The following is a 22,867-nucleotide window of genomic DNA, read 5'->3' on the forward strand; positions in this document are numbered from 1 at the left end:
TTAAGCTCCCCATTACTGCGAGACAAATTGAAAAAAAATGCACCACATACAAGGGAAACCTAACCTTACCAGTATCTCCACAATAGGACCTTTGGGCAGAGATACCGTCAACCTCAACTACCATGAAAAATGGTTTTCCTCTTTCTTACACAGTATGCATCTGGTACTCAGTAGCCCTAGTGCACTAAGCAATACCTATCCCAGCTTTAGTTAGAATATGAAAGCTTGCAGCTAACCCAACACCTCAAGTTTCTACCTCTTCGCATCATGCAACATAAATGCAACTTAAGCGATGGTTACTGTTCCTACCACCTTGTGAAAAGTTAGAAAAGACAAAGTTATTGTGATAAAAAGATTTCTCAAGACTGTCCCTTGAAAGCGGTGAGAACAATGGCAGTTGGAAATGATGTGCTCTTTGCAATGTAATTTCAGTTACTAAACACGATGGATTTCCTGAAAGACCAGGGGTGTATTTGTATGTCAAGATTTCACTTGTTCCAAGAACATTTTTATGTTCTACTGTTGAACAGTCTGATGGACAGGAAGCTTGAATACCAGTCTTGGTCTCTTCCAGTCCAAACTGCATTCCAATCCTTTCTACAAACCCCATTGTGTCCACAAAAAGACTTTCTTTAAGGCTTTTCTCACCAACTGTCACCCAAGACTTGTTTTGCATTTCTTGATTCATGTGGAGCCCACAGATGGGTTCAGCAGTTTCATGGGGTGTGACATGCTCACTGGGGAGTCTATAATGATGCGCCAGCATGCTCACGGATAATGCAAGTGATACACTCAACACATAAGCCACTGTACATGCACAGATAACCTGCATAAGAAGTCAACAAATAAATAAGATATCAAACCTTCGTTTCTTAAATTATGGCTTTTATCACACAGAGACAGCTAATGGGGAATTGTCGCCTAATGAGGGAGCGGATTATTTGTGAATGAAAGCGAGTACCAATGCAACAAGAGATAGTACATGCTGACATCAGCATTAAGTCAGCGTGTCATTGCGAAGTGTCTCAATGACTACATGTAACTTTGCACAGTCATAACAGTCACATGAACTGTGTATGTACATCTGGATGCATGACGAATCCAACTTTAGCTTTTCCCCTCTTGTCTCATTTTATTGTAAGAAAGGTAAAAATTGAATAACAGGTGGAATCTTAAACACATCACCTCAGCATGAAACTTGCCCACAAACAACTGTCCTTGATTATTGCAAAAATAATCTTATAAGCCGGTGAATCTGTGTGGTTTATATTAGTTTTCCTTTTTTAATAAATCTGTTAAATGCAATGGGCCCATAAATACCGTATTTACCCGCGTATAAGTCGACCTTTTATGGCCTCAAAAGAAGCTCCAAAAATCGCCCTCGACTTATACACGGGTCAAAGATTTTGAGCCAAGTTCCAGCTAAGTAATTTATTCAAAATTAACATAATAATGTTGTCTTGGGCATAACGAACGCAATGGACAAAAGCCGACGTACATTGTAAAAGACTTCAAAATGAATGACAAAAGACTTCAAAACGAATGTAAGCAATTCCAGTTGAAATAAAAAAGGATTTGTCCAACTCTAGATGTTGAAGATACTCACAAGCACAAATATGAAATAGACACTGGAAATTTTAGTTTTACAAAGGCGGAAAGCTCTAAAAGGCATTTCTGTTTCTTCAAATAAAACACCATCATTCAGTGGCTTAGTAACCTGGCACAATACCTCGTGTTGCGTGAAAATGCTGGTTGGTAATGATTGTTTTTTATTCTTTATACAAACCTGGCAGATTTAAATGCGTTTGCAAACTTCGTATTGTTTGGTTTATGAGTTTTGTTTTGTTTGTCATTTGAGAAATTATAAGTCAAGGACCAATTAAACCTTGCACATTTTCACATCGTTCGCAAGTTATTTTCAAAGATTGACTCCTGCTTCTGTGATGTTGCATTGTGCTTATCCTCTAAAGCCCTTTATCCTTGAACAACGAAACAGGTGAGTTTGAGGTTTACATGTTCGATTTTCTGAGAAATTTTTCGAAACTCAAGGACAAAACGCCCGCATATACAACAGCTGCTGAACAACAAAACTATTAAGCGCTTGAGCCCTGATTTTTTTGTGTATCCACATTTCCAGAAATCGAAGAATACAAGATTAGTGTCCCATGAACATTTGACAAAGAAATTAAGAAATTGCGTTTTTTGCCATCAAAAATGGGGGGTCGACTTATACATGGGATCGACCTATACACGGGTAAATACGGTACTTGGTGATTAATATTATTGAATGCATTTTTAACTGGAGTCACATCTAAAAATAAAGATTTTAAGACTACAAAAAGTCTTTCAGAATTAAAGCCAGTTTTACGAGCATTCCAGTGCCCTGAGATTTGATAAGATTTCAGGAGTAGTACACAACCTGCAAGCCCATTGCATACCTTCAACACATCAATCCTGACAGTATTCATAATCTGAAGAAATCTTGAATTGTCAAGTAGGGTACAAAGATCAGCATAGGTGAACCAGCCGCGACAGAGACCTTGGTTTATTGCCACTCTGCTCAGTACAAAAGGTAAAAGCAGATTATATTCTGCCTTTAATACAGTTCCAAGTAAAACATCTGGTGAAACTCATCAACCTTGTTTTACACCAATGCAGTAACTAACTGAGTTCAAAGCCCAGACTGTAAAATAACTGTGAGTTTTTCCATTGATTTATGGTGCAAGCGCAAAGAGTGCGGGCCAAATATCAACATGATTTATTATACATGTATCTCTGAGGTAATCAGACGGTGATTATCATGCCTTCATTATCAGAAACCTTTTTACAAATTGTTATCAGAGCTTTTGCCAAATCCTGATTTCTTCTAGCATCCCAAACAGATGCTTGGAGAGGATATGGTTTTCCCCCCTCTACGGTAATTTTGCTGCCAATACAATGGAAGAGACTTCATGACCATCATGTAATGATGCACAAATAATTTTGAGCCATACTGTACCTTGATTCAACTTTATTGACAAAGTCCAAGAAATCTTCATTACTGATAAAAAGGCTCCAGTCCTACACAAATTGAAAATTATGTAGAAATATAGATACATATTTTAGGTCTTCTAGCGCAGACACCAGTGCCTACTGTACAGCTGTATTTGAAGAATGGAGGTTGGGGTTTTAAGTTATATCATGGATTAAATTTTCTTATTGTTTGAATTAATTTTCCAGCAACATCACTCTCTTTTGTCACAGAAGATAAACCCAGTGGGGTGTACTTCCTATTAATGAGCTAATGAGAATGTGCCACTGGATGGGGTTGCATTTTCATGACTGGATTGACTATAATGGGGTTGCATTTTCAACAGAGTTCCCGACAGAGTTACTAGGGTCGCAAATTGTCGGGATTTTGGAGGTAAGAAAATTCTGGCAAGTGGGATTTAAAAATGGAAAGATTCGCAGTAAAAAAAAAAGTTGTTACAGCAAGAACTGTAACGCTGTTGATTTAGTATTAACTAGTCACATTACATTCCGTTTTGAAATTACAATTAAAAGGCTATATGTAAGTTGGGGTCTAAAATATTGTCGTAAATAAGTTGTTGGTCTGTAAACTTCTAAGGACACTTTTTATTGCTCAACAATAAGTATGCAAAAAATTATTTTACATGTAATTGCATTTCTGAACACAATAGTTCATTAATTTTATAAAGTGTTATTATTTATTACTACACTAAAATAAACTTAGTACTCACAATGGAAGCTAAGAATTCCATTTCCAATTTGTTCACTTCATTTACTGTTTTGCTACCTGGAAAAAAATAAAATTAAGTACAATGCTCTTCAACAATATCCCACTTGGTATAGTGATTGCTACTTTCAAGAATTCACTGATAATGACTACCAATCCTTGCCTGCTTGTGCCCAGTCATCGTTAAAAACCTCTTCGTCCTCTCCTTCATCATACAAATATTTTGATGCCACCATCTAAAAATCCCAAAAGAAACCTGAATACACGCACAGCATCTGAAGGACTTTTCAATTGAAATAAAGATTTATACAATTTCCAGCCGTAAAAATGTCATACAGACTACAAGGAACTTTTTAATTACCCCGAAGTTTGATTTTCCAGATAATATTGCTTTATTTATAAACACATTCTCAGTTATAGTATTAAACTCACCACTGATATCAAGAACAAGTCGGACGAGGATATTCTTTTGAGATAATCAGGATTCTTTAGGCGAAGACGTTCAGAGTAGAGAACCCCCATCATCAATGTGCAAGGAGATATCTTTGCCCTCCTTGAGAAATACAAAGGGAATAAAATGACTGAATGCACACTCCAATTCCCCACTGAGGCCATGGCTGGGGAGAGGGAAGAGTTTACTTTGTACTTTGACTTTGTAATTATGCCCTGAAGATACCAGATCACAACACTGGAAACTATGTGCCCAACTTTGCAAAAAAGTGGGGGGTTCTTTGCCGCACTTTTCGTAATTCTGTTGAATCTCACCACAATGGGCTGCCGATTGTGATGCGATAATCAAGAAAGCCAACAGACAACTCTATGCCTTAAGATTCCTGAAGAAATGTGGTACATCAATGCAGGATCTTACCGCTGTTTATTGTTCACTTATCCACCGAGCGCATATTATGAACAAGCCCTATACATATCGGGCTTGAACTCTCTATGGGATTGAAGGGACGCCACTTATAAAAGATTTGTTTCTAAAATTGCACCTCCCAACCCCCTTTTTCCCCTTCCCTCTTTTAGAGATTTGTCTTCAGTTGAGGATATCTCGTGAAATAGAGGACAGAATGGCACCAAATTACCAAAGAACGATCACAAAGAGGCAACAGATAAGTAAGTGCAACATTAGTGCTCATTTCTTTTATGAATCCTTCTGATTTGCATCAATTAAAACTCGCCATAACAGCTCTCTGAATTATTCGGTTTGGCCACCTGTTGTAAATGTCATGCAAAGTAGGATATAAGCTAATTCCCTGATGATTGGGGATATTGTGGAAGAATGCTCCAGACTATAGCACAATTCAAATAACTTGAAGGCCGTACCTTGAAACGGTCATAGCGTAACTCGTCTCCAGATGTTTCCCTTTTGTCGGCGCTGCAGAACTAAGTACATCAACAGCGACATCTACGCGTATGCCAGAAAAGTACAAGATCAGACGTACATGTACACAAAAAATGATACTGCAAAGAAAAACTACTTCAAGAAAATAAAAAAAATTCTTTGTCTTTTGGCCTTGTCTTACCCGTTACTGCCAAAGAAGGTAAAGATCTGTCGCTGTACTGTCCATAATAAAGAGTTCTGCGAATTCTATCTCTGAATTCGACATGCTCGCTCATGCTCATATCCTAAGTTTGAAATTAAACAAAACTTTTTCAATGATTGTTGAATTTGACAACAATTTGATCTATACTATCACGACATCATACCTCAAATGTTTCTATTCCCATTCTCGGTGACTGCAGAAGAGGCCACAATTTGGTAAAACTTGCCGAGCAAATAAGCTTATATTTATTTAAGATCGACACCACTCCTTTGCCAGGTCACCAAGCAACAAGACATTTTTTGATAGTTGTGTGTGTATACCTCAATATTTTGTCCTGCACCACACCCACTCAAAAATCGCAAAAAATTTCGATCAAGAGCCATATAATGGCTCTTGATTCGATATATATTTGACGGGTTTGCGGATGCTGGTCAGTCAACGTGGCGGAAACCACATGTAGCTTGGAAACCGTCCCGGAAGGTCGTGGGATTCTTCCAAATGTAATCGTGCTGATGTGTTTCTTTATAGCAGACGGTTGTAGCTCTTAACAATCGAAAGAATTTTTTTAGTGTAGAAAAAGCTCTTTTTTGTGTGTCACACTTGAAACGGCCATTTTATTTTCCGTGAAACGCGATGAAGACCCCCCTTCTTTGCTACCCTCCAGTAAGCCAGTGGGACGACGGGAGGACCCAGAAGTTGTCCTTGGGAGTAAATACTAGATAAAAATAGAGGACGAGGCAAAGCAATAGCAGAGTCTGAACTGTCAAGCTTTTTAATTTCAATACATCAGATTTCCCCACTTTGATTTCGTAGCATTAAGTAGACACTACCTGGCTTAGTTGCAAAAAAAAAAATTCTCCTCTGACCTCAGGTGCACCAATGTTTTCAGAAAACTCGGTAAAAAAGTGAACAATAATGAACGACCCTTTCACAGAACAGCGAGGTAGGGTGGCGCTGTCACAAATGTGATCATGTCCAGTAAGATAGATTTCGAAAACTACTTTTTTTCAATTCAGGCCGCAACAATGAATATTTGAAGTGCAGGCTATATATGTATAGATGTAAGGGAGAAGTGCTTGATCCTCACAAAGTGAAGTGTGAGAATAACTTCTCTCTTACGTCTATACCCTGCACTTCAAATATATGCAACGTACATCGTCAAGTTTTTTCAAGCGAACACGTAAGCCCAACATATTGACATGCACCTACCCGAGTGACTTCTTTGCTCAGTTGTGTAGTGCATTACAAGGTCCCCTGGAAACCACCTTCATTTTTCTTCTCCAGATAAGTGGCAGAGCAGGGCTGGTGCAGTGGTAAGAGCACTCGCCTCCCACCAATAATATTTAGCCCGGGATCGATTCCCGGCCGGGATTTGACGCCATCAGGGTTCGTGCTGGATTTTGTCTCTAAAATTCCAGGAGTATTCAAGGAGTTTTCAAGAGCCAGAAATTGAGTTTTCAAGGAGTCTTTATAAGAAGATTTCTATGCCATACATAGTGTTTCAGTGTTTTCTTTGCTGAAAAAGCCTATCTTGATATTCCTTACCACATCCTGCAAGTGCACGCATGGACATTTTAATTTTGGGTTTACTTAGCATAATGTTTAATCAGCATAACTTAGCATAATGCAATCTCAACAATTTTCACCCAAGCACTTTTCCTCAAAATCGTTTTTTTTCAAGGGCTTTTCAAGCGCCCTTGAAGTCCAAAATTAAATTCCAGGTTTTTTCAAGGACTTCAATGATTTGCACTTCATTGAGTTGCACTTCAATGAGTTTGATGGTTCTCTACTCTCCGAGAGGTTTTTCCCTCTCCTTAAAAGCAACATTTGATTTCAGTTGATTTGTAGTCCCCCCAATTAGAAGAGCACTCGTGCTCGGCTAAATAACCTTGAGACTTAAATAAAGTGATTGATTATCACTTGTCCAGGGCGTGACAAATGAGTCCAAATGACACTCAGAAAATAGGAAAGACAGTGGCCAAAAATAGGAATTCATATCCCAGAATAGGAACAAAATAGGAAGCTTTCCTTGAATTCTTTCCTCTTAACAAAGCCAACAACAGTTCTGTTCCAGAAGTACTCCAGGGCCATTCCATTCATACATTTAAAAGCTAAAACCAAATCATTAAACAGACTCAAAGACACAAAGATTGGCTGCGTGCCAATGCCTCTTTGAGGCTGCGGCCATTTATTATAATTTAAGAATCTTAGGTTACTATCATAAACATGAGTAGATTCATCTGTGAAAACTGAAAGGCTTAGAGGATCTTCCCAGTAGAATGTCCTTTATTTTTTCCTTAAAGCCTTCAGTTCCCTTACAAATTATTGATATAGAAGATGTGACACTAATAATTCACAATAAGTCAATACTAGTAGTTACCTATGGGAAAGGCCTCTTTGAGAAACTTCTCAATAAAAACATCCTTTATTTTGTCCTTAAGGTGATTCCTCAGAAAAAAAGTTGTTGAACGATTTTTTTGAAACTTTCCCTGAAAATTCCCTATACTAATCCCTGTTTTGAGAACTACAATAAAAAAGATAAGTCACCGTTCTTGCTGAAGAGATATAATGAGCCAATCTTTTCCCATCGATGCCTGTGCTGATACTTAACACGCGCGTTATTTCATCACCTCAGGGTACATTTTGCGATAGCTAAAGGAGAGGGTTTTTAACGTAACTTTTGAAAAAACCCCTGATAGGTAGAAAGCCTAAAGCATATGGAACACTGTCTTATATAGTTTATGGAAAAATCACTCAACTTAAAACGACATCGACTCAAAACATTTCTCGAGTGGCTAAGTGTACGTTTTTAGCTATATCTTTTTTTGCTTCCGATAATTTTTTTACATTTTTTTTAAGGGGATAATTTGTACACCAAAATATGCAATAAAAAATATAGGTCACCATGCTCGTTTAAGAGTAAAACAGCATTGTACCTGTCTATCTTGATTATCGTAGATCGAAACAACAAAAGTCGCCATGTTCTCAGAATGCGCGCGCTTATTCGAAAAGAGTTATGGGTCATTCACAAATTCTCTCACGTGTTTTGAGAACTGTTTCAGCGTGTATGATCGACTTGCGCCATATTTACAATGTTGCAAATTTGACCAAAATGTAAATATTGACACACCACATGCGCAGTAGAGGATTTGCTTTGCAATACTGAGGAATCATCTTAACGGCTTGCCCTTACAAGTTATAAGTGTACAACACGTCTCATTGGTCCAACTAGGTGATTCCAGCTACTCTTGGACATACTATGCATTCTAAACATAAACTTAAACCCTCTAAGATTTTCATGACCTGAAATCAAGCTTTTGCCTGGAAAAAATGGTGAAAGCTTGTATACCTTAAAGGAATAATACTGTGTTAATAGAAACTGAAAAAATGTTCAAGTTAAATTCACTGAATTAATTCTGAAGTGAGAGCAGCAACCAGATGATAGTTACAAGAGTATTCATTATAACTATTAGATAATACCAATGAACTCAAATGAATTGATTTCTTCTTTTCACCACTCTCCACTCCTATTCCTTCCAACGTTACACAACCATTTCCCATTTCTCATCCCCCGCAACACACGCGCCGACTAAGAATAATCAAAATATGGCAAATTCTCTTTTTAATTAAGGCAGTTTTTACTTTCGGGGTTTCTCCTTTTCAAAGCATTCTTGTGTTCATTGCGCCTTCAGCGGAAAAGCTGACAAAGAATTCAATAAATTGGAAACAAAATTAGATAGTCGAAGTTTTGAAGAAAAGTCGATTAGAAGAAAGTCAAACTGTAGCTGAATTTTCCGCGCCCTGAATTAGCAAACGTCGACGTCCTCTTTACATCAGTAATTACTTTTGTTTTCTGCATTCGGGAGGACTCCACAACGCCTTCAAATTAACAAACCTCGAGGATGATGTTTACTCCTCCATAAGAATGTGAGGGATTATCGTGCAAGTGTTCCTTCAAATTGTTGCATTTTCTTTGAAAACTGACGGGTCTGGCCGGCCAGTTCTGACAAAAGGAAAGTGTCCTATGAAAGCTCGTTTCTCGGTCCCGGGGCTTTCTCGGAAGTCCCGAAACTTTACGGGCCATTTTCGGGTGTCACAATTCCGTCTGTATCTGAAGACATTTTGCCTTTTGTTACCTTGAGAACGTGTTAAAAGATCGGCAGTTTACAAAACAAGCGGTTAGCAGTTTCACACATGGCTTTTCAGGCCTAAAAAATTTTCGGGACTTTCGAGAAACCTGAGAAACGGGCCTCTGGGCTAGATCCTGAAAGAATCCTTTCAATGTGGGAATTATCCGGTGTCCCGTGCATGTTGAAATTATTCCTTTTTGTTCCCATTCGCTAAGACAGTGCAGCACAGTGGTTAGGGCGCTTGCCTTGAGATCCGGGGATCCCGGGTTTCAAGACACGTTCTGACCGCTGGTTGAATTTGTTCTTCGTAGTCCCTGATTCAACTTCTCAGCTGCACTTGTAAATAGCCAACTAGCTTCCCTCCGGCCGGTTGAGTTGATCAATTGAATGTTCTGTTCTGTCGTGATTGTGTTCATTGGTCCTGATAGGCCCCAATGGGGAGTGGTCAATTAAATGTGTATGTATGTATTCGCCCATCGTTTAAAGGGCATTCTGAGATATTCTCTGGTCATAGGCATTGTTTTCGATTTCTCTTGGGACATCTTCATGTCCCAGGAAAAATATACAAATTTGGGGGGGGCGGGGGGGTAGAAGAGGTGTATTGTGGGATTTGTTTAAGGATGCAAGCGTGGTCATGGGAATAAGAGATTTAAAAAACTCAAAGCTGAATTTCAAATAATCATCACGTGACACCAGGTTTCCAGGGGTTTCAATAACTTCTGAAATAGCCGTCCATGATAACCCATTGAAGGCGGCAGTTTGACAAGTTTATGATAGCATTTTTAGTGAAAATCAAGGCAAACTAGCCGGCTTCTATTGAAACCCCTGGGTTTCGCTTTCTTACCTCATATTGGTCATATTCTCTTGCTCTTGTGTTGATTGTAAATTTTACCTTAATTTCTATAATCAAAAATGAGTTGTTTTCATAAGATTTTGACTGAGCATAATTCGCCGCTAAGCGGATTAAGTCAATGCATGGGACACCTTGCGGTCAAAGTCACGCAGGTAGTCAGGTTTGTTGTTTTTTTTCGCATCAAGTATAGAGAGTCTTTTTTCCGCATCAAGTAGAGAAAGCAATGGCCTTGCTACACAGAAAAAAATAAAAACACCACCTCGACCTGAAATGAAAAGGGATGTTGAAGTATATATGTGCTTAATAGTGTGTAGAGTTACAATGCATGGAAATACTCGCCTTTGCAGGAACAGTTGTGCCGTTACTCATCTGTGCCGTCACAGTACATGATATAATTCGTCGAAATGAACAACCTACTGGAAAAAAGAAAGATTAAATTTTTTATTGCATCATCGTAATACGATGAGCAAAGACCAAATAAGAAGCATAGCTATTTATCGACACCCCTCGCTCTCGTGATGGAACTATTGATTGCTTCCAGCAAACGAGAAAAATGTCTATCCCTGCAGACACCAAATCTCGCCCTAAAACCTCCTTTTCCAAGGAGAATTGACAACTTAGTACCGGCTTTGTATGACCCTGCAACTTGGAAACCCATACCCAAACTGTAAAGCAATATTACGCCCGACCAAAAGCGAGACTCCTTTTACGTCATTTCAGATCATCACTCAACTCTCATTAAGCATTATTAATTCCTTAAAAGTGTCAACACTTGAAATATTTTCAAGGGAACGTTTGTCATGCAGTTCGCTAACCAGAGCTTTTGGAACAATCGTGTTAAACCTCTAAACCCTTTTTTTCTAACACGCATCGAGTACAATTAGATTTTCGTCACGTCCAATAATTTAGCAACAATTTCCGGATTTCTTAAATATTTTATCAGAACACCATTGCTATAACCTTTGATATTTAGAAACGACTTTATGTATTATTATAACAGACTCTACTTCGTCGAACAAGTGAACCATTTGTATAACTCTTACAGCCAGGCGCATAGCTACCGACCAAACGAAAGTTCACGAATGGTTACGAGTGCTTCCGAAAATCCGAAGAAACCTGACAGTTTCATTCTATCGGCGGGTGAAAGGTAAGAATTTCACTGTTTTCTTGCTGTTCTTGATCGTGTTTGTGTGTTATTTTGTTGTGGTAAATTTTGTTCGTCTCTTTGCGTCTCAAAGGCAACGCAAAACACTCTTATTCTCATTCAAGACATTTTTTTGACCATTCAAGTGTGACAGATGAAAAGGACGTGTCAAAATTGAATGCAATGCAGTTGAGAAGATTCGTTCGTCTTAGTTAAAATTCATAAATCGAAAACCTACTCCAAGGCCGACCTATCAGGTCATTGTTTATATGTTCTTTTGTCAGCAAGCTGTTCTGTCGGTAGTATTGATTTTCTGCGTCCAATTTTGCGATTCGATCAGCTCGGAATCCATGTACAGTCATCTATCATATCCTGAACTCACTGTAAGCGCAGATCATCGACAAAGAAGGCGTCTTTCTTTCACCTTGTAGGAGATTAATCAAATTTTATCGACTGTCCCGGAATTCAAATGCCTTGTTATTGAATCTTCGTTATTTATAACAGATATTTTGCTGAATACAGCTGGGGTCTCGATGGACTGTCAACCTGTTTAGTTTTTTTCAGCGGCTTCAGCTAGTTTGGCGCTTTCAACGAGATTTGCGATATCGTGTCATCAGCAGGTTTGCTTCAACATCTGTATTCGACTGTGGCTTAGCTCCGCTTTCAAGATCCAATTATAACGTCTCTTATTTCTGCTAAAAAAGTCTTGAAGTCTTCTTCAAAAGTTCATTTGGCTCTGGGATTCGACTCTAGTCGACATTTATTTATAAATACCAAATACGATTTGGGATTTTATTTTATAAGTGGGGTAATTTCCTTGCAATGGCATACAAGAGCAAGACTACTTTAGGACATTTAACGACTGAGACGAGCATTTTCAGCTTGTAAAAATGTGTCATATGAACAATTTTGAAAGTACAAGACACTGAAAAGTCTTGCAAGAACTCACAAAGCTATTAGCAAGAAGCCATTATATTGCGTTGTATACTTCACCGGAATCGGCAGTTTCTTGATATTATAGCGTTGGGTATGAACAAGCAACTGTTACAACTAGGAGAGAAATCCGTTTTTTCGTTAGAGGTTTGTCCGACGCAAGGACTCGAGTTTCGCTATGCTTAAAACGAGGTGAACCTCAAAACTTAATAATTTCTACAACAGTGTTGGGTTCTTTCATCTTGATCAAAATACTTGTAGTTGAGATTTCAGCATTGTGTTTCAAAATCACAACAAGCATTGTTTTGAATTCGGTGTACTTGTTTTGAGTGCAAACATCGTTTCCAATGTGTATTTTAATGTGTCTGATTTCAATCCACAAGCATTTACACGCCGTTGTCAAGGCGTGAAATGGCTAAATACTGTGGCATTTTGCTCATTTGTCGATGAAAACTCCTCAAATTGTAAATTAATTATTGTTCTTGTACTGTTCATTAGTAATGATGAAGTTGTCATGGATTAGAAACTAATTGGCTTTGAATCTACTTTGCTTTGGTAAATGTAATTTTATGCATTATTGGTCATTCTTTCATTGATTCATTTAAGTTTTAGTTCATATGGATATTCTCTGTGATGAGAAGTTTGCTAATTCCTTATTTTTCTATCTCAGAGCCAAGGATGATTCACAAGGTGTCCCATGCAGTCAGTTTTATCACAGGGATGATGAAGTACGTCGAAGTACCGGTTCAATATACGGTGGTGACAGTCCCGCAAAAATAAAGGCACAACCGATGCACGTTCGAAGCAGTAGTGATACAAGTGAAATAAATGCAGTGGTGAGAAGTAATTACGCAGATGGGCTGATTAATGAACCACGCTCTCCAACAGGAGAGAGTTTTTTTGCATTAATCAAAAAATTTGAACAAAATATTCAAAATGAAAAGCACTTGCAATCTGGGGCAAAACCTTGGTATTATGACAGTGAAAATCAGCATTTTGTGGATGGCTTCAGAGGGAAATCTGGTGATAATTCAGCCTCTTCAAGCCCTCTTATAGACAGACGGACACCAGCCTTGAGGCGCAAAAACTCTCTTAGGAACAATACATATTTTGCCAGAGTATTTAAAGGTTCTGGAGATGCAAAAGCCGGAGAGGAAGAATATACAGATGAACCTTCAAGAAAGTACTTTGCACATTATGACTGCCGCAGCATGACAGTTGATTTTAATGAGCTTGCATTGCAATATGCACGACAAGGTGATGGACTTAAACGGAAGAACAAACGTTCTGGAGCATCAGCAGCATCAACCAAGGTTACTGCTGCAACAATTGCTGACAAGATGCAAAGACGGGGCTCAGATTCTAGTGCCAGTACTAATGAGGATGATTGTGATCCTGGTGATGACAAGAGTAATTCTCTTGTCCTCAATTGTCCTTATTTTCGGAATGAACTTGGTGGAGAGGAGGAACAAGATCCTCAAATTGGGCTCACAAGAGGCACTTTTGCATTGCAAACTACACATGATCCTTCTCATTCAAAAGAACCTAGATTAGAAAACTTCAGGCGAAGATCGACTCTTGATATTTTATTAACTGCTTATGATTCTGCACGAGTGGGAAATTTAAGTAGTGGAACAGGAGTCACAATTCTTGACAACTCAAAACCTGAAAGTGGTTTCCTGTATCTTGGAGAAAGATTTCACAATGAAAATGGTTGTGTGTTTGAGCACGTGGACCATGGATCTTATTATTACAAGAACTTTTTCGTTGGGCAAGGTGAGTGAAAATAATATCTAGAGACAGTTATTAAAATAGGATATATTCGTCCTTCAGTGACAGCTGTGAAAAGCTATCAATGTATGTGGAAACACAGGTGCCTTCCTCTTGGAACTTGTAATGACTTGCAAAGCAAACAGGATCACATCTGTCACACAAGACCATATTGTTGAAAAAAAAAGATAAAGTTGAAAAAAATTATCATTTCCTCTTGAGCAACACATACATGTAAGAAACATACTGCATTATTTATTACAAAAAGGCATGTTAGAAAGAGGAAATTTGCAATACTAATACAAAAGGGTAAAATATATTTTGTTGTTTATATTTACACCATGCCAGCAAAATTGTAGTAGCAAACAAAATCCTTTCACATGAAGACCCACAGACTATAAAAGGTTTGGTACCTTAAGAACATGCAAATGATTTATCAATCAACCATGAACACAACCAAGCTCTGTGATAATTTTGCATTAAAAAAGCCCCCTTGTGGCAATGTGTCTGTTATAATGTCATAAAATTTTATCTGTCGTTATTTTCTTAATTTCCCAGTCCCTTTTCTCGCTCTAGAAATTCTTGCTGTTCATCCATGTGATGAGACGACCGTATTGGTATACAAAACAATAGAAAATGGCCCCACAAGTTTTGTATAATAATAGAGTCAAATTCCCAAAAGAGATTTTAGTGCATTGTTCTTTACACAGCCATGGCCACTGTGACATCAGAAGCAAACCATCAATATCTTTTAGGGCTTCTCCCTGTTTTTTGATCACCATCTTGGATACTCAGTCATGCTTGAATGGATTCGAACAAAAGCAGAGCATGAAGTAACCCCTTTTATAGTGCGTCTTTGTGTTTAAGGCGCATGGTGGGAAGCTTTATTGAAATACTGACAAATATACAATGGCTTCCCTGCATTCTGATTGGCTATCTTTTTTGTGGTATAAATAAGTGGAGTTCCCCGTTGTTGTGAGCTACAGCATGCAAAAACAGTTTGTGAACTAGGTTGCATAGTTTAGAAAGGCTTATGTAAAAAATGCAATGGTATACCATGGAGAAACTTCACAAGAAAACAACATTTATTTCATATTTTTGATAGGTCCAGTTTTTTCTTGTCTGTATTGAACGTCAACTAAATGTTCACTTCACTTCATTAACAAGCAACCCTTGCAGATTAAAAATATGAAAAAATCCCTAAATCTCAGGTACCACTACTTTGCTTTGTTTAGAGAAGCCTCAATACCGGAATTACTGGTAATAGCTAGTCTTGCAGAAAAAAAATGGCAACACACGCTGGGGTTACAACCCAGCGTTTTAATATTTTGGATCACTTACTGGAAAGCTTTGATTGTGCCAGGTTTCAGAGGAATGACCATAAGTTCAAAACGCTGCACACTAGTAGTTTTTATAAAATTTTATCAAATTTTTTAACCAGATAACATCTTTTTGATTTTCAAAAAGTCAACAAGGTTTGAAAAGAAATTAGGGGTAACCACACATTTTTAAAGGTACATGTAATTAGTCAAGTTCAATGTATGTAAATAGCTATAAAATACAAAGCAATTTTTGGTATTCTTTTCCAAATTGAAGATTAATTATCATGGAAGAATGCATGGTTGCCCCCAATTGTGTTTTTGGATACCAAGAGTACCTGCTAAGTTCTGCGTTTTCTGTAAAGTTTGAAACCGCACAAAATTAGTAAGCACCACCTATAGGAAACCCGAGCATCTTGGGATGCACAGAATGTATGCACAATAACAATAAATACTTAATGACTGGTCCTGAGGGAAATAGTTCATTTTGTTTCCCTGAGCTGCATCCGAGGGAAACATTGAAATTTGAGGGAAGCAAAATGAACTGTTTCTCGAGGGACCAGTCATTAAGTGGTTTTTTATTAGTACAAAAAGAAAAACGGGCAATGGCAACAAGAACAAATGTTGGTCTACATTCAAGGGTAGCAGTGCACTGTAGCCCTCTCAGAGACTTTCTGCGGGAAACAGTTTTATTGTTAGATGTCATGTGACCTCAAAGTAACCAATGAGAGTGCACGCTGTTGGGGGAAAATCTTCAGCTATATAACATTATAGTTCACCACTAAATTTTCTCCGATTCTTATTGGTTTAAATTGATCACGTGACGCGATAGTGTTCGTCCGCCGAGAGACACTATCAGCCCATAGTGCCCCTCCGAGGAAAATACCCGGATGGATAGTAGTCGTCCAGTGAAAAAACAGTTGACAGTTGTACGCTATTCTTTAGCCAATGTACGCTGCGAATTATTGACATTTGTGACAGCCTGTACGCATGAATAAATATTTGATTGATCTGCATTAAGTGGGTTTTGACTGTTTTTCAACTGGCGCGCGGAAGAAAATTTAGGGGTGAACAATAAAGACAATAGAGTGTTTATGTCTCTCACTAGCATATTAGCCCTCCAAGCTTCGCTTCTCGGGCAAATATTTGTTTTAAGAACATCAAATTTCCGCGGGGCAACTATCAGCCGATGGTTCCTCAACAGAAACACTCTATTCTTTAAATAGTAGGTAGTGTCAGTAAATCATAAGGTATTTTATAGACCTTTGCTTTGTTCCTACTTCAGAGCATTTGAACTACCTTGGAATGGATGAGCGATTTGGTCCCATGGCACTGTCACTGAAACGGGAAAAACTTGATGAAAATACTTCGCTCTTGAAATCTGGGGAGTCTGAGGGAAACCAGTATCAGTATCGCATCATTGTTAGGACGAGTGAGGTATGTATCTGTTATACAGGCTCAAAATGGTTTGCCATGATAAATCCAAAGGATGCTCACTGTCAGCAACTAAGGGCTATTATAGAAAGATTTTGGAACCCATAACAATACCTAGCCGTGAGCCTTGCTTTGAAACAAAACAAAAAAGAAGGAAACTAACGAGAAAAAGGGGGTTTAGTGGATTCTAACTGCTGTTATAAATTTAAAAAAACAAGACAACACATACTTTAATATCTTTTATTTGTCACCAACCAAATGTTTAGAAAATTTTCTGCAATAATCGATCGTGCATGATCCATAATCGATTGTCAGGTTGCTTAAAGTTCTTGATCAATGATCGCTTATAATCAATGACTGGGACACCACTGGTTGTTTTGCAAACAAATTTCCACTTAGCATCCGGTTTTCAGTTTTTGTTTTCTTTTTGTAGCTTACCACACTAAGAGGTAGTGTGCTGGAGGAGGCTATACCATCAACATCACGGCATGGTGCTGCTCGGGCTCTCCCTGCCAAAGACATTCTGGAACATGTTTGCCCAGAGCTTCAACTTTCAGCACTTAGGATGGCACAGCCAGGCATTAAAGTGAATATACCTGTTGTGCTTGGACTTTATCTAATTAGTTTCCTTTTTCAAGCAGATTCGAGATACATTGTATAACAATGATAAAAAGGTTGTACTGCTTTTAGTAAGGAAGTGTTCATGTTTCACTTGAAAGGAAGCTTGACAAACCAAAGCTGACAAACTGGATAAAGGGGTGGTGCTGCAGAGATAACGAAGCCTTCATGGCAACAGCACATGTCATTTTGATTTAGTATTCGATACATTTGAACTTATTCCAAATAAGGAGTACATATAAGTTTAAAGCATTCATCTGGACTCGATTGATTCCATTTTTTTCAGCAAGTGCTGACAACTACTTGATGACTATCTGAGACCCATGATTGATAATTTAAGGAACTTATTTCTGAGATTCATTTTGAACAGTGTTTTGTTGTATACATGTACATTTGTATTGTTTTATTCAGGTTCCTGAACAGCTTATGAAGCTTGATGAACAAGGGGTAAGCATTCTTAACTTGAGCTTGGTATTTATTCTATTGGAACAAGTTCCTGGTGCTTTTCTGTATGAAGCTTACAGCTGTCAGAGTGGCAACATTTTGATATTTGTCTGATACTACATGTATACTGTTGATTTTCGAAGGGTATCCTTGCTGCCCATCTGTTACCATTGTAACAGTACAGCACTGCTAAAAGGCACTTTGAAGGGGTGGCTCTTAACTACCAATCTGTTGCTAGGGACCCCTTCAGATAATCATTTTTCAAGTCCCTTTATCTCTACAGTTACCATTTTTTGCCAGATGTGTTCCATTTAACATTAAATTTTTTTTTGTCTGCAAAACAAAAAACAATCTAAATCTGTAGCATGGATTTTAAAAAAAGTTATTTCACAAAAAACTAATGACGTCATGAGGTCCTCCGTTAATACACTTTTCAAAATATCGGGTCCATTTTTAGTCCAAATTGAAATTCAATGCTACATTTTAAGAAAAATGATGAGATGGTTCCCATCTGGTGAAAAAACTGCCTCTTCCTTTTGTTCCCTGAGATTTTTTGCATGTTTTCACTGAAACGCGTGGCAGAAGACCGGGACTAGTTACGCGTGCGCATTCTGATTGAAGTGATGTCAGATTTCCATTGAAAAAGTTACTTCATGGACCCATCCCTGCTCCCTGAATTCTGCTTTATTTAATCACTTTCACCACGACAGAGAAACAGGTTGTGGTGGGGGCTGGAGTTGAACTCACGACCTCCTGCGTGACAGCCCGGTGCTCAACCAACTGAGCCACTGGTGCGCGGTCGTCGTATATAAAGTAAATGATTAGGTCTGTAATTATATTGTTTTAGATGACCAATCAGTACAAAGTTGGTGTGCTGTACTGCAAGGAAGGACAGAGCACAGAGGAAGAAATGTACAATAATCGTAAGTTGAGCTGCCAACCATCTTGTTATTCCAACTACAGTAAGCTATAGTCATAAGAACAGCAATGACAGTGCATGAGGGTGTCTTTCTGTTAATATGCACCTGCTTTGAAAATTTTCCAGCTCTTTCAAAACTTTGTTTTTTCCAGTCATACAAGAATGAACTGGGTTAATTAAACTGATACTAAATTAAAACGAAGTAAAAGTTATATTTTGTGTTGAAGTTTTCATCTTTTTTCTGTTATTTTCTTGCCAGTTGCAAAGAAATGTACCAATTTCGGAGTTTGCAATGTTGTTAGGTGTACGTTTGTCTATTGTTATTTTTTTCCTGTTTTAATTGCTATCACTGTTTTCATGGCTAAGTTCTCAACAACTAGTCTTTCAAGTAATAACCAGTTTCATTTATAGCAACTGTTACTGTTTTCACTTGGCATACGGTTAATCAGATGCCTTGAAGCAAAATTAAGGATTTATTTTCAGATCAATTTTGAGCGATTAAATGAAACATCAAAATGGCCATGAAACTCACCACAGTTTACACTGCCGGTCTGATAAATTACGCATCGTTAATTTCGCTGAAGGTCATCCGATTTCACAGTTATATTATAAAACTTTGCAAAGAACTACCCACTACATGTTATTGGAAATATGGACAAAACGCCACTGATCAGCGATTTGCCTCCGAACCAAACAACCAGCATTACACCGCAGAGAAGATTGTCATGAGGAGAAATGAGAAGAATCACTCAACTGCTTTGTTGGCGCGTGCTGGTGATGGATCAAAATTAAGATCAATGGTGATTTTAAGAGGAAAACAGTGCCTAAAGTTGAAAACAAGCAGAGTTATCAGCGCCACCCATGAGAAAGACCAGATGAAGGGTTTGGCATGCTCCATGTGGTGGACTTTGGAGACAAAGAAGCCTGCTTATTTATGTTTTCGAAGCTCATGTGACTGAAAGCATGAAAGCAGCATTCACAGAGAAAACACCAATTTAGCAGTAATTCTTGGTGGATTGACTTCAGTTCTAAAGCCCCTTTGTGTTTTTTTAAATAAACAGTTTAAAGATGGGGTTAGGAAGAGGTGGATGGCAGATGGAATCGATGACCACCAAAGAAGCCATTGGAAGAAATCAGCGCTTTGGGGATCGCTTGTGCGTTGCGACATAATATCCTGAAGAGATGATAGAGTCGTATTTTGTCAATTATGGAGTAATAAACATTCTTGATGATACACAAGACGATCTTGTGAACAGACAACAAGATGAACTTGTCGATGACGAATCTTGTGCAAGAGAACAGCTCGAGAGAACTGTTCTATTGTGACTACCAGTTAGAGTTTGCATAAAGGTCCAGTTTTTTAACATGTTACACAGGCTTTTTCTGCGTTCTGCTTGAACTGTCAAAATGTTTCAAAATACAGTCCAAAATTGGGTGCATATTATACACTGGTGCGTATTATACATGGGTAAATACGGTATAATATTCAAGCAAAGCTGAATATGAGCATTAGAATAATTATAATGATATCATTGTTGATGAATCTTTGGATCACACTGGTTCTTGTAATTAATGTGGTATTAAAATATTATTTCCTTTTTATTGTTCTACCCATAAACAGAAATATCTGGTCTTGCCTTTGAGGAATTTCTAGATTTAATTGGAACCCGGGTACCCCTAAAAGGTTTTGAAGGATACAGAGCCCAGCTTGACAATCGCAGTAAGTAATGCCACTATGACTGTATAGTTCTAATGATAATGGAGACAGTGACAAAGATGAGGACTTTAATGATTATGATTATAACTATGTACACCTGTACATGTACAGCTGTATGGTATTAAATTAAGACTTGGGGCTGGCTTCAAAATGCTTCTTTTGTTTAACAAGTGACCCTTTGAAGGAGCCTGTTGAGTGGAATAAGCATGCAGTTCACATACTGTAGAGGTTCATGCACAGGGTTCTTGTTAAGAACCGGTAACTGGCTATTCAAGCAAATGTAACCTGCGTGCCCCCCTCACCCCCGGTATAGGGGCAGGTAACTGCTATTATGTGTTTAAGTACTGTACGAAACAGACAACTTTTTTAAAAGACATGTTTCCGCATGCTTATGCCATCAGCCTTATGCCATCACCATGCCGAAACATGTCTTTTAAAAAAGTTGTCTGTTTCCTATGTGTTTGTTAGTGTCTGTTAAAAATATTGAAGAGAACCCTGATGCAAGGGGTCATTTGGTCCCCCTAAGGATGGCAGAAAGCCTGACCTCGATTTTTTTGTCTACATTTAATAGCAAAAATAATAAACAATGAACATGGCATTCGGTTCCAGTTTCTGTGATTTGACAGCAAGCATGATGGACAAAGACAAAGTTTTGCAGATTGCTGATGCAAATTATAGTTTCGAGCAGTAATGTACTCTGCCAAAAATTGATGGGTTCATCTGGATTGACTCAGTGATAATTTGTATATGTAAAGGTAATCCCAAATAAAGCTACATGTAACTGTGAATCAGACATATTTTTAACAAGAGTAGCTCATAGGTGGTTTTGGTGTTTTTGCAGATGACTCCACAGGAGAGTATTCAGTGTACACACAATTTCAAGGTCGTGAAATCATGTTTCATGTGTCAACTCTTTTACCATGGACACCAAATAATCGTCAACAGGTACAGCTGGACTTGTGTTTTAGTTGCGCTGTTGCATCTGTTGAGGCAGTCTCCTACCTGCTGCTTTGAAAATTGAAAAATGGTTATCTTATTTGACAATTTGTAATATACATAGTTCAGTAATAATTATTTGTCTATTCCTCTTCCTGACAAAGTCACATTCTAACAGACCCTTTGCACAAAATTAACGGCAGACAATAAATGTTTGTGGTCATGTTGATTATCTCAACTAGCCTTGTTAGTGTAGATAAAAGAATGTTATAAAAAAATTCCTTTAATTAAAATGCCATGGACCGTCCCCATTGACGAGTAAAATACAGAGTAAAATCTATTAAGGATGGTGCCTACTAATTCAAAGGTATTTTTGCCCCAATTTATGATTATGCAGATCTTAACATGTGTTATTGAAACCCAAAAACAAAATTTGGGGTAACCACACATTTTTCAAAGATAGTTGATGAATAATATTTGTAAACAGCTTTAAAGTACAATGTACAAAGCAATTTATGGTGTTCTTTCTCAAATTGAAGTTTAATTATCTCTCAAAAATGCATGGTTACTCCCAATTTTATATTTGGATACCAAGAGTACTTATGAAGATCTACTTTCTCTGGATAGTTTTAAACTGCGCAAAGATAATTATCACTGTATTAGTAAGCATCACCGATCGATAGGAAACCCGCGTACATGTATCTCGAGATGTGCAGAACGTATGCGCAATAAGAATAGTAGGCACTGTCCTTAAGTCCCACTCCAAGGAGTCAATGGGTTAGGATTGCAGCTGTTTGGAATACATTAGCACGCAAGCAAAAGAGTGATTAATTGAGATCCATTTATGCACAGGATGTCTTGTAAATATACTTGACTGACATCAAGGTTGGTGGCTCTGCTGCCAATGATGTTGTCTTCCCTGGCAGGAAACTTATATTGTTTCCACCCACGTTTAATCACTCACTGAAAAACTATGTCCCTGTTAACCCTTTGATGTCCAAACTGGCCTAAACCGGCCAGACTTAGTATTTTACTCTGTCTAACGCCAGGCGATTTTACTCGTCAATGGGGAACCCCTGGGGGTCAATGGGTTAAGGGTATTTTAACCCATTGATCTCTCAGGGGCCCTAGGATGCTCCCAGTTGATGAGTAAAATCGTCTGGCGTCAGACAGAGTAAAATCTGTTGAGTCTCACTCGCAGGAGTCAATGGGTTAATAAGAGCACTGCTTTGGGAGAGGCTGCTGTGGTGATTTCCATTACTCTGGAGTCATACCATTTTGTGTACTCATGTACATACATGTACATCTTATTCGATGGTTTTACATATAATATGTGCGGATATATTGCGAGTTGCCTATGCCTAAAA

General features: G+C 38.2%; 3 protein-coding genes across 10 annotated transcripts in view; 2 read left to right on the forward strand and 1 right to left on the reverse strand.

Moving 5' to 3' along the window:
• LOC138048998 (opsin-VA-like) overlaps positions 1-434 on the forward strand; it is a 12,092-nt gene extending 11,658 nt beyond the window's left edge. For all 3 annotated transcript variants that reach the window (XM_068895096.1, XM_068895097.1, XM_068895098.1), the window contains exon 2: positions 1-434. This exon is cut by the window's left edge and continues 6,041 nt beyond it. The gene's annotated coding sequence lies outside the window, so the exon portion shown is untranslated.
• LOC138048997 (protein CNPPD1-like) overlaps positions 1-5,578 on the reverse strand; it is a 5,680-nt gene extending 102 nt beyond the window's left edge. The window contains exons 1-9 of the mRNA XM_068895094.1: positions 5,447-5,578; positions 5,263-5,365; positions 5,063-5,144; positions 4,169-4,289; positions 3,900-3,972; positions 3,741-3,796; positions 2,999-3,060; positions 2,439-2,556; positions 1-826 (exon numbers count right to left, since the gene is read on the reverse strand). The exon at positions 1-826 is cut by the window's left edge and continues 102 nt beyond it. Of these exons, the coding sequence (XP_068751195.1) occupies positions 266-826; positions 2,439-2,556; positions 2,999-3,060; positions 3,741-3,796; positions 3,900-3,972; positions 4,169-4,289; positions 5,063-5,144; positions 5,263-5,365; positions 5,447-5,467 (1,197 nt within the window). The 5' untranslated portion in view covers positions 5,468-5,578 and the 3' untranslated portion in view covers positions 1-265. The remainder of the gene's footprint in view (positions 827-2,438; positions 2,557-2,998; positions 3,061-3,740; positions 3,797-3,899; positions 3,973-4,168; positions 4,290-5,062; positions 5,145-5,262; positions 5,366-5,446) is intronic.
• A 5,494-nt stretch (positions 5,579-11,072) lies between these two features.
• Positions 11,073-22,867, forward strand: part of LOC138048999 (signal-induced proliferation-associated 1-like protein 1) — a 39,233-nt gene continuing 27,438 nt past the window's right edge. The window contains exons 1-9 of one of the 6 annotated variants that reach the window (XM_068895103.1): positions 11,446-11,667; positions 12,842-12,898; positions 13,014-14,119; positions 16,718-16,869; positions 17,300-17,452; positions 17,896-17,931; positions 18,776-18,851; positions 20,469-20,567; positions 21,406-21,509. In XM_068895103.1, the coding sequence (XP_068751204.1) occupies positions 13,135-14,119; positions 16,718-16,869; positions 17,300-17,452; positions 17,896-17,931; positions 18,776-18,851; positions 20,469-20,567; positions 21,406-21,509 (1,605 nt within the window). In that variant the 5' untranslated portion in view covers positions 11,446-11,667; positions 12,842-12,898; positions 13,014-13,134. Of the gene's footprint in view, positions 11,414-11,445; positions 11,668-11,702; positions 12,031-12,083; positions 12,536-12,841; positions 12,899-13,013; positions 14,120-16,717; positions 16,870-17,299; positions 17,453-17,895; positions 17,932-18,775; positions 18,852-20,468; positions 20,568-21,405; positions 21,510-22,867 lie in introns of those variants that run through there. The other 5 variants (XM_068895101.1, XM_068895099.1, XM_068895104.1 and 2 more) reach the window with 5 other exon arrangements.

Source organism: Montipora capricornis, chromosome 5 (genome assembly GCF_036669925.1).
Source record: "Montipora capricornis isolate CH-2021 chromosome 5, ASM3666992v2, whole genome shotgun sequence".
NCBI classification, from domain to species: Eukaryota; Metazoa; Cnidaria; class Anthozoa; order Scleractinia; family Acroporidae; genus Montipora; species Montipora capricornis.